This window comes from Oncorhynchus mykiss, chromosome 19 (genome assembly GCF_013265735.2).
Source record: "Oncorhynchus mykiss isolate Arlee chromosome 19, USDA_OmykA_1.1, whole genome shotgun sequence".
Taxonomy (NCBI): domain Eukaryota; kingdom Metazoa; phylum Chordata; class Actinopteri; order Salmoniformes; family Salmonidae; genus Oncorhynchus; species Oncorhynchus mykiss.
In genome coordinates, this window is record NC_048583.1 from 17892201 (window position 1) to 17903752 (window position 11552).

General features: G+C 42.7%; 1 protein-coding gene across 1 annotated transcript; it reads right to left on the reverse strand.

The window, feature by feature from the left end:
• Positions 1-440: 440 nt before the first annotated feature.
• On the reverse strand, positions 441-11284 carry LOC110497451 (pleiotropic regulator 1). The gene is made up of 15 exons (XM_021573557.2): positions 11123-11284; positions 10662-10768; positions 6493-6623; positions 6314-6367; positions 5888-5981; positions 5521-5614; positions 5259-5360; positions 4908-5000; positions 4291-4440; positions 4018-4119; positions 3810-3912; positions 3420-3528; positions 3101-3240; positions 1279-1472; positions 441-1043 (listed from the first exon to the last, which is right to left on the reverse strand). Exons 1-15 carry the CDS (start codon positions 11129-11131, stop codon positions 984-986), a joined length of 1542 nt encoding a protein of 513 aa, XP_021429232.1. The 5' UTR covers positions 11132-11284; the 3' UTR covers positions 441-983.
• Between the last annotated feature and the right edge of the window lie 268 nt (positions 11285-11552).

The following is an 11552-nucleotide window of genomic DNA, read 5'->3' on the forward strand; positions in this document are numbered from 1 at the left end:
ACTCTCACTCACGGGTGCACTATAGCCTCTTACAAGGCACGCCTGAAAATATGTCAATAAGCCAGAAACAAATAAAACATTTGGCACTCCCAACTATACAGCACGGTATTCTGTGGGGTGGAATTACAGTACCATTCAAAATACAGCAATTTTTTCCCCACAATTTACTGTATGCTTCAGTAAAACATTTGAGCAGTTTACAGTTGATAATACCCAAAATTGCCATATGAATTAGTTTCACGTTACAGTGTACCTCTGCTTTGTCAAACAGGTGAGCAGAACTTACACATTATCAGTGAAACCAGGAATACGGCTGAGCTCCACGACTAACCAGGAGACAACGGATAGTGGGAGGAGATCAAGGGAAACAGTTGCAAAGACTACCGGAATGTTGTCACCAATGGTTACATGGGTGAGTCACACTTCACTGAACTTCAAAATGAGAAGAAACATGTTTTTTTTAATGGTTCTGTTGATCATACAGTGATTTATTTCATACACCAGATTGCACAACAAATTACATTTCTCTTGTATATACAGTTGGTGATTCTGTTGGATCAATGCAAAAAAATAAAACCTGACCTAGAAGTCTAGAATTTTCCAGACATTTACCGGATTTGATCCGAATGGGGACTGTGTGCACACTAAGGAGAGCCCTTACGGAGCTGAGGAGTGGCTTCTCATGGTGGACGAGAATGACCAGAGGTATGAGAGAGGGGTCATCATCAAGAACAAACATTCTGGAAGGTTAAAGGCTGTCCATAATGGCTGCTTTGTTGGACTAACATCGTACACTGAAGACTGAAAATGGTACTTAGAATAATGAGTACATTGAAAACCAAAAAGATTCAAATGAAAATAAAAGCCAACTTGTTCAAAGTATGTTTTTGTGTGAATATTCTTGTTACAAAAATTATGGGGTTCTATTGATGGGAATATTGAGACAACAGAAATTAATGAAAATATTAATTTTTTGGCCAAAACTAGAATCTCTTCCTCTTGAGGATCTCCGGTTTCCAGTTGATTGGGTGGCTTTCCTCGGTCTGAAATAAATAAAAAATAAAATCTCACCCTAGTCAGAAACAAGAACTTATGAAGTACTCAAAGGAATCCTTCAGTTTCATTAGCTTAGCAATGTTTTAGTGACTGTCATTTTTCCTGATTGAATAAACATCCACAATGAGGTAGTAAAAAAAAAAAATCAAAATCCACTATTGAATCACATCTCAAAACAAAAACTCATGTAGATATACAGCACGGGATGAAACTCTCTCTTACCGCGGTGTCGTCCTCTTTGTACACCTTGATGGTCTTGTCAGCCTCGGCCGTGATCAGCCTGCTCTCTGAGTGGTCGAACATGCAGGCGAAGATCCCCGATTCGCTGTCCAGCGAGCCGGGCTGCACGGCGGCGTGGATACGCTGGAAGTTGTAGCCCGTCCGCCAGTCCCACAGGTGAATGGTGCCGTTGTCAGCTAACGGAGACAATAAGAAGCTGTTAGGTTTAGCTGTATCCTGGAATGCATTTCAGTTACCAGGTGTGCCTTGTTAAGAGTTAATTTGTGGAATTTATTTCCTTCTTAATGGGTTTGAGCCAATCAGTCGTGTTGTGACAAGGTTGGGGTGGTATACAGAAAATAGCCATATTTGGTAAAAGACCAAGTCCATATTATGGCAAAAACAGCTCAAATAAGCAAAGAGAAACATCCATCATTACGTTAAGACATGATGGTCAATCAATAGAGAAAATGTCAAGAACTTTGAAAGTTTCTTCAAGTGCAGTAGCAAAAACCATCAAGCGCTATGTTGAAATTGGCTCTCATGAGGACCCCGCCAAAGCAAAGGAAGACCCAGAGTTACCTCTGCTGCAGAGATTAAGTTCATTAGAGTTACCAGCATCAGAAATTGGCAATTAACTGCACCTCAGATTGCACCCCAAATGAATGCTTCGGAGTTCAAGTAACAGACACATCAACATAAACTGTTCCGAGGAGACTGCGTGAGTCAGGCCTTCACAGTCAAATTGCTACAAAGAAACCACTACTAAAGGACACCAAGAAGAAGACTTGCTTGCGTCAAGAAACAAGAGCAATGGACATTAGACCAGTGCAAATTTGTATTTTGGTCTGGAGTCCAATTTTGAGATTTTTGGTTCCAACTGCCGTGTCTTTGTGAGAGGCAGAGTAAGTGAACGGATGATCTCCGTATGTGTGGTTCCGACCGTGAAGCATGGAAGAGGTGGTGTGATGGTGCTTTGCTGGTGACACTGTCTGATTTATTTAGAATTCAAGGCACACTTAACCAGCATGGCTACCACAGCATTCTGATACGCCATCCCATCTGGTTTGTGCTTAGAGGGACTATCATTTGTTTTTCAACAGCAGTGACCCAATACACCTCCAGGCTGTGTAAGGGCTATTTGACCAAGAAGGAGAGTGATGGAGTGCTGCATAAGATGACGTGGCATCTACAATCACCCGACTACATCCCAAACCATCTCAATTGGGTTGAGTTGGACCGCAGAGTGAAGGAAAAGCAGCCAACAAGTACTTAGTATGTGCGGGAACTCCTTCAAGACTGTTGGAAAAACATTCCAGGTGGAGCTGGTTGAGAGAATGCCAAGAGTACGCAAAGCTGTCCTCAAGGGTGGATACTTTGAAGAATCTAGAATATATTTGGATTTGTTTAACACTTTTTGGTTACTACATGATTCCATATGTGTTATTTCATAGTGTGACGTCTTCACTATTATTCTACAATGTAGGAAAAAATTATGGAATGTGTAGGTGTGTCCAAACTTTCGACTGGTACTGGAGATCAAAACATTGGTATAGATATAGGGCTAGGACCTAGACACGGCTGCCTATAGGATGTCCTATTACTTAGTCATTCCAATATCTTCGCTTCCAGCCTCTTCCGCTATCACTTCTTTTTTGTTTGTTGCCCATCTTTAGTAATGCGCCTTCAAAGCAACAATGCCCTTCAATGTACTATGACTAGAAATAATCTGACCCAATCAGCATGACAGAGGCTCAAAACTGTCTATTTCAATAGCAACATATATACAAGGCCCAGTTGGAAAAAGCAAAGGGCGTTTTCATACCTCCCGATACCAGCACGCCGTCCGAGTTGACTGCCATTGCGTTGATGATGGCGTTGTGTCCAGAGAGGTTCTGGATGAAGTTGCCGTCGGGGAACGTCCACTGCTTGATGTTGTCGGCAGAGCCAGAGGCTAAGGTATACCTGTAATGTGCAGCCAACCAATGGTTCAGTGTCAAAATAAAAAATACAAAACGCACAAATAAAGTGAGCGACCCTATTAGCTATCAATCCTATCATTTACTACAACTAGGTAATAGAAGTTGACCAACTTGGGTGTGACATATGCATCAATACTAGCTACGTATGAGGAATTGACATACTGTCTGGGATGTAAGGCCAGTGCTCTGACAGACTTCTTGTGGTTGGTGAGAGTGGCTCTGGTCTTCCCAGCTATCAGATCCCATAGCCTGATGGTGGAGTCGTGGCTCCCTGGAACAGAAAAGAGCAGGGTTCAGAAGGTCACGCCGTAGCAAAACGTCTTGAAACGAACAAAACGCTGTGTTCTTATTGGACAAGTTCAAGTGGTATCTCCTATTTTCTCCCTACCAGAACATGACCCAGGAGAAAAGGTCAAAATTCAGATGTCTCTTCGCGCCAGCTCATAATAGAACATAACAATATAATAAGCCATTGATGGTACTTTGCAGTGAGTCAACTAGACAATATATGAACACAGCTTGGCAAAGCAGTTGTAACGTATCCGCCCGTACCTGTGATGATCTGAGGTTCGGCGGCCTGGCATCTGACTGTGGCCACTGTGTTGGTGTGTCCGGACAGGGTGTGCACGTTGGCTTTGCTCCTGATATCCCACACCTATAAACGCACAGATTTCATATTGAAGTCCCAATACATTCCAAAATGTTCCACTAAAAATAAAGTTTTTGAAAGTCAAGACAACTAGTCATTAGCAACACTTACCCTAGCCGTGGCATCTCGACTGCATGTGACCAGCACGTCGATGGTTGGGTGCAGGTCCAAGTCGTACACGGCGCTGAGGTGGCCGTGATAGTGCCTGATCACCTAAGAACAGCAATCATAATTGGAAAAACAATATGGCATTGAAACTTGTAGTAGAGCAGAAATTAGTGGGCGTAACTATACTAAATACTTAACTAAATAATAATGGTCCTACAGTCCATTCAAACACAACATATAAAGTAAAGCAGAAATGAAAGGGTACTAGTGCAGCACCTTGTTGTACTCCAGATCCCAGCACTTGACCTGCTTGTCCTCACCGCAGGAGAACAGGTAGGGACTCCGGGTGCTCACGGCCACGCCGCGCACCGTGCTGATGTGTCCCGTAAGGGAAAGCTTTAGCTTCCCACTGGCCAGGTCCCAGATCTGTCAGGAGAAGAAGAAACAATGGGGATTTGACATCACGATCAAACTTATAGCTGATCCATTACGAGATACATGACTAAATGCCACCATTTGATAGACATTGAATAGATCAAATGGGTGCCCCAATACCCTTGTCACTTATTATTCTCATATCTACGAGTGATGATAGTGGTAAAAACGCAGCCCCTCATCCCTCCTGTCAGTCACACACACTGATTAAACAAAGGACTTAATCTTCCTTTAAAGCTGCAATATGTAACTTTTTGGCGACTCGACCAAATGCACATAGAAAAACGTGTTATAGATTTTTCATTGAAAGCAAGTTGAAGAAGCAGTATATCTATTCTGTGTGTGCCATTTCTATGCTTCCCGTTCCTAAGTTTCATTTTTGCGTCTTTTACTTTTGTACACCCGCTTCAAACAGCCGTTTCGAAGCTATAGATCTCCCGGTCTCTCTCTGTACTCACCTTAATGGTTCTGTCGCCAGCGCCGGTCACAAACCACTGGTTGCCGGGCTCTACGGCAATGGACCTCACCCAGCCAAGATGACCACTGATGACCTGGAAGGGATAAAGCAAACCTGTATCAGCTACCACACAAAACAGGGGGCAAGCCAATTCCCCCGAAGGCATCTGAAACGCATAGGCCCTACATAAAAGATATTCTAAGATTATGGTAGTACGTTTGAAGGACTAGGGACAGTTCCTCACAAAACATCAACCTTTGGTAAGTGTGCCAAGTGCTTTGATAAAGTGTGTGCACTGTAGAGCAAGTAAGTGTATTCAGATGCTCCTGCCGTGACAAAATAATGTCCTTACCCGAAACAACTTCCACGGCGCATGCCACTGGGGCTTGGGCATAGTGGGGGCTTTTCTGGCAATGAGGGAAGAGTTTTTGGTGCCGCCTCCTTCCAAAAGAGACTAGAAAGAAGACAGAAAATGATTATTCGAAGTGGTAGCATTAGATCATACAAGGCTGTTGTCACATTAGTGGAATGTTGGTGCAGAAATACATGCGAAGTGTTAGCAGACACAAAAAGGTGTGTAGGACTAATAATACGTATCGGAGAGCGTTACCCACCATAGCGTGTGAGTGAGGAGCGTGAGACCTCTCTGCCCCCACTGCGAGTTTGTGGATGTCCCCAACACTGGCTGCTGTGCGACTGGCGTCCAGCCTGCAATTACACAAAAAAACTGAATGGATGCTGGATACCTAAAAGTACACTCATACGATAGGCAAACCCGATTGGGGTCTCGTGTTGACTGGATACAATAACCCTTCGCTTATTTCTCTAAGATCAGGGGGTCTGTACAGACGGTTGTAGTGCTATAGAATTACAGAAGAATTGTGTCAAACAGATGAATGTCTGACGTGAACTACCGAATTATGTTTGTTCTAGTGTCTTTTCACTTCAACAAATCTACCGGGCATCATCTGAAGTAAGTACCTGGCTTGTGATGGTGGCAGGGCAAGAGCCATGGCATGAACTCCCCCCTCACTGGGGTTCCTATGTATCTGAGTGTCCGCCGTCAGAGCCACCCCTGAGGATGACAATAGACAGCATTATAAAAGTGATGTAACACCCCCCCGAGGGCACAATATGAATGAATGTGGTTTTACTTGCAACAGTAGCATTGGTATTGAGGTTATACCAGAGGGAGGGGTTCTCCAAGTCTGGTCCTGGAGAGATAATGGGTGTGAAGGTTTTGGTTCGTGGCCAATCATTTAACACACCAGATTCAAATAATTCCTGATCTTCAGCCATGATTTGTTGAATCAGGTGTGTTAGGATAGGGCTGGAACGAAAGCCTGCACCCCAAGAACCTCTCCAGGAAAAGAGTAAGGGATCCCTGGGTAAGACTGTTGTAATTACCAGGTCCTGAGGGGTATGCGTGGGTCCCAGTGATCAAGTACTCTGGATCATCAACTGGAAGACCAGAGAGTTGTAATGAGAAATACTTGGAAATATTGACTTGTAATAGCGCTCATTCGTTGCCTGTGAAAACAATACTGATTTGTCAATGATTGACGTTGACGTGATGGCATTCTTACCGGGTTGGAGATAGTTCTGATTGGCAGGCATGTTGGATCCCAGTGGTCTGTCTTTGCCCTCTTTCAGAACGGGCATGTGTAGAACGGCACTGTAGTCTGCCCTGAGCTTCGCTGCCATCTTCACCTTGTGACTTACGAAGGGAAACCCTAGTTAACTCAATTGAACACATCAGGCTGAAAGTAGGGCTGGGCGATACGGCCTAAAAAATGATGTCTTGATCTTTTCAAATGTATAGGTGATTCACAATATACAGTACCAGTCAAACGTTTGGACACCTACTCATTCAAGGGTTTTTCTTTATTTTGTACTATTTTCTACATTGTAGAATGATAGTGAAGACATTCAAACTATGAAATAACATATGGAAACATGTAGTAACCAAAAAAAGTGTTGAATCAAAATATATTTTATATTTGAGATTCTTCAAAGTAGCCACCTAGCCGCCTTGATGACAGCTTTGCACACTAGGCATTCTCTCAACCAGCTTCATGAAGAATGTTCCCACATATGCTGAGCACTTGTTGGCTGCTTTCCTTCACTCTGCGGGCCAACTCATACCAAACCATTTCAACTGGGTTGAGGCCAGGTCATCTGATGTAGCACTCCAACACTCTGGAGTGTTTGGTTAAATTGCCCTTATACAGCCTGGATGTGTGTTTAGAGTCATTGTCGAAAAACAAAATGATAGTTCCTCTAAGCCCAAACCAGATGGGACGGCGTATCGCTGCAGAATGCTGTGGTAGCCATGCTGGTTAACTGTTCCATGAATTCTAAATAAATCACAGAGTGTCACCAGCAAAGCACCCCCACACCTCCTCCATGCTTGGAACCATACATTGAGAGATCATCCGTTCACTTACACTGCGTCTCACAAAGACATGGCGGTTGGAACCAAAAATCTCTAATTTGGACTCATCAGACCAAAGGACAGATTTCCACCGGTCTAATGTCCATTGCTTGTGTTTCTTGGCCCAAGCAAGCCTCTTCTTATTGGTGTCCTTCAGTAGTGGTTTCTTTGCAGCAATTCGACCTTGAAGGCCTTATTCACCTGATGTGACTGTTACTTGAACTCAGCGAAAAAAATTGGCTGCAATTTCTAAGGCTGGTAAATCTAATGAACTTATCCTCTGCCGCAGAGGTAACTCTGGATCTTCCTTTCCTGTGGCGGTCCTCATGAGAGCCAGTTTCAGCATAACGCTTAATGGTTTTGCGACTGCACTTGAAAAAAACTTTCATTCACATTTCTTGAAATCAAGGCAAAGGGTGGCTACTTTGAAGAATCAAATATAAAATGTATTTTGATTTGTTTAACACTTTTTTTGGTAACTACACAGTTCCATATGTGTTATTTCACAGTTTGTTTTCACTATTTTTTTTATTTCACCTTTATTTAACCAGGTAGGCTAATTGAGAACAAGATCTCATTTACAACTGCGACCTGGCCAAGATAAAGCATAGCAGTGTGAACAGACAACACAGAGTTACACATGGAGTAAACAATAAACAAGTCAATAACACAGCTGAAAAAAGAAAAAAAGAGTCTATATACATACATTGTGTGCAAAAGGCATGAGGAGGTAGGCGAATAATTACAATTTAGCAGATTAACACTGGAGTGAAATGATCAGATGGTCATGTGCAGGTAGAGATACTGGTGTGCAAAAGAACAGAAAAGTAAATAAATAAAAACAGTATGGGGATGAGGTAGGTAAATTGGGTGGGCTATTTACCGATGGACTATGTACAGCTGCAGCGATCGGTTAGCTGCTCAGATAGCAGATGTTTGAAGTTGGTGAGGGAGATAAAAGTCTCCAACTTCAACCATTTTTGCAATTCATTCCAGTCACAGGCAGCAGAGAACTGGAAGGAAAGGCGGCCAAATGAGGTGTTGGCTCTAGAGATGATCAGTGAGATACACCTGCTGGTGCGCGTGCTATGGGTGGGTGTTGCCATCGTGACCAGTGAACTGAGATAAGGCGGAGCTTTACCTAGCATGGACTTGTAGATGTCCTGGAGCCAGTGGGTCTGGCGACGAATATGTAGCGAGGGCCAGCCGACTAGAGCATACAGGTCGCAGTGGTGGGTGGTATAAGGTGCTTTAGTAACAAAACGGATGGCACTGTGATAAACTGCATCCACTTTGCTGAATAGAGAATTGGAAGCTATTTTGTAGATGACATCGCCGAAGTCGAGGATCGGTAGTATAGTCAGTTTTACTAGGGTAAGTATGGCGGCGTGAGTGAAGGAGGCTTTGTTGCAAAATAGAAAGCTATGATTCTACAATGTAGAAAATAGTAAAAATAAAGAATCCTGGAATGAGTGTCAAATGTTGACTGGTAATGTACCTTCACTAAAAATGACCAACCTCTTGTAGCAGGCATTTTGGAAAATGAAAACCGGTTTCATAAACAATCTCAAGCACACATGCTAGTGACTAGCCATCTATTCTTTGTATTTATGGTCTAGCCAACTTGGATCTATTTGCTAGCCAACAAAGTAGAAAAGTTTAATTGTCATGAACTCACCCTCCTGCACATCTCCAACTGTTTGAACAGCATGCTAGCCTGTCCACATTGTTTAGATGTTGAAATCAAGTGGCCTACCTTATTTCTCACATTTATAAAACAAACCGGACAGCTCGTGTAACAGTCTGGCTAAAATGCTGCTAGCGGTACATGGTCCTGGAATGTTGCGTGTGACAGAAACTGAGCATTCATTTTCCAGAATCAATGTCCATTGACATTCCCATTTTAGTAGGGTCTGTTCTTCACACAACAGTAGACATAGAAAAGGTATAGTTAGAAAGTTCTCCCCTATAACAGTAAGATAATGTCTCAATGTGTTTCAGTGTGCGTGGGGGAGGGGCTTGGTGTGCGTGGGGGAGGGGCTTGGTGCGTGTGTGTAAATGAGGTGCACCGTCTAAGCAGAAGGAGCAAAGGCGACAAGACCAAAAGACAACATGAGAACAAGTGGACATAAACGCTAACAAAAAAAAAATAGATTGCAATACAAGCATTTGGAATATCATACTAATACATATATTCAACTGAATTAGATATATCGCCCAGCACTACCTTAAACCTTAGTCATTTCAGAGAATGAGCCTCTGTCCTGAACATAACCCGAATAGATTCTGACCCTATGCTTGCTTACAGCTGCACTGGGATCTGACAGGCTTCGTGTTCAGATTAAGACACTGCAGTGCGAGATATGGCCCGGAAAATGTACCTCAATCCAGGGATGAGAAATGCGTTGTACTCTGATTTGTCTCATTATCCCAACTGTTACACAGAGAAGTTTGAACGACTGCTAGTTTCTCCGGAAAACTGCATTTTCCATCCTCATGCTAGGTAGCAGAAGCCACAGTAGCCATTTTGGAAGGGCAGTGTCAGCCAATCAGCTCCTTTGTTGTTCAATGTGATGTGCCATTCCACAACGGCTGCTGTGGCTACTGCTAGCTAGCATGAAGATGAAAACGTCAGTTTACATAAAAATGTGTCATTCAATCATCGATGTAACTGAGTGTAATTCACATACTTACACCCCAAGACACACACACTTGTTTTCACTAATTCTCCTATGCTCGCATAGTGGACTATCCACACACTCACACACAGACTATGTATGCCCACACACACACATAAAATGCACACACATGCATACTGACACCACAGTTCCACACCCCATTCACTGCTGCTACCGTCTATTATCTTTAATTTTGCCTAGTCCTTACCTATATGTCACCATTCGACTCAGTACGGGTACTGTTTATAGCCATGTAATTGTTTTATTTGTTATTCCCAGTTTATTAATTCCTCGAGTTACAAATATATATATATTTAAATAGTACATTGTTTTCTGCAGTTTGGAAAGGGACCTGTAAGTAAGCATTTCACCACACCTGTTTACGAAGCATTTGACAAATAAAGGGACACTTCCTTCGGAGTACAACGCATTTCTCATCCCTGGAGGGAAGTAGATTTCCCGAGCCTTATCTCGCGGATCCCGGTGTCTTAATTTAAACAGGAAGCCTGTCCGACCCCAATGCGGCTGTTAGCAAGTGCAGGGTCGTTAACTATTATGTCTATGCTGAACAGACAGACTGGACCCACACACAGTGTCTTTCTCTCACACAACGACGGCATATTGTTATACAAAACATGAGTACCTTGTTTCATCCAAAGAGACTGGTTTTGCATGGTCAGCAACAAACATATCATGAGTCCTCTTGAGGGACCTGAACACGAGCGTGTGCACAGAGTGCTTCTGCACATCCTGAAAAATGAAATACACGGACATATTACTTAAGACAAAAGCTATATTTTCTTTGCTAGCTAACTGTCATCTACTGTAGCTATTCATGACGCGAGCTACTGTAATTAGCCATGTGCCGTTAACGTACATCTCAACTCCACGATACCACATTCGCGGATGTAAGTGCAAATAACGTTACACAGCTGATCTAGCTAATATTAATTTTCCAAATGGAATTATTTCAAGTGTATTTCAAATTGGGCTAAGTATAACTTAACGTTGCTTGCTAGCTATCACGTTAGCTTATGCGCCACTAGCTACAACTGTTGTAATTTCAGTTTTATTGACAAAAAATATGCACGAAAGAGCCCATACCTCAGTCATTTCTGATGTTACTTAGCCAGTTAGCTTGGCAATCTGTAAAAAATGTCGATAAAACAGATGTATAAATTAGCTAGACACCGCTTGCTAAACAAACGTACAAGTGCTGTTCAGATGCACCGGATGCAAACCATCAGTTCACGTGTTCATTTCCGGGTCAAATATTCCCCTTTACGGCTGACGATTATCGCCACCACATGGCCACATTTAGTAACTTTTATGATACAAGTAAACTCAGCAAAAAATAAATGTCCTCTCATTGTCAACTGCGTTTATTTTCAGCAAATTTATTTTTAACTTAACATGTGTAAATATGTGTATGAACATAACAAGATTCAACAACTGAGACATGAACTGAACAAGTTTCACAGACATGTGACTAACAGAAATTGAATAATGTGTCCCTGAACAAAGGGAGGGCCAA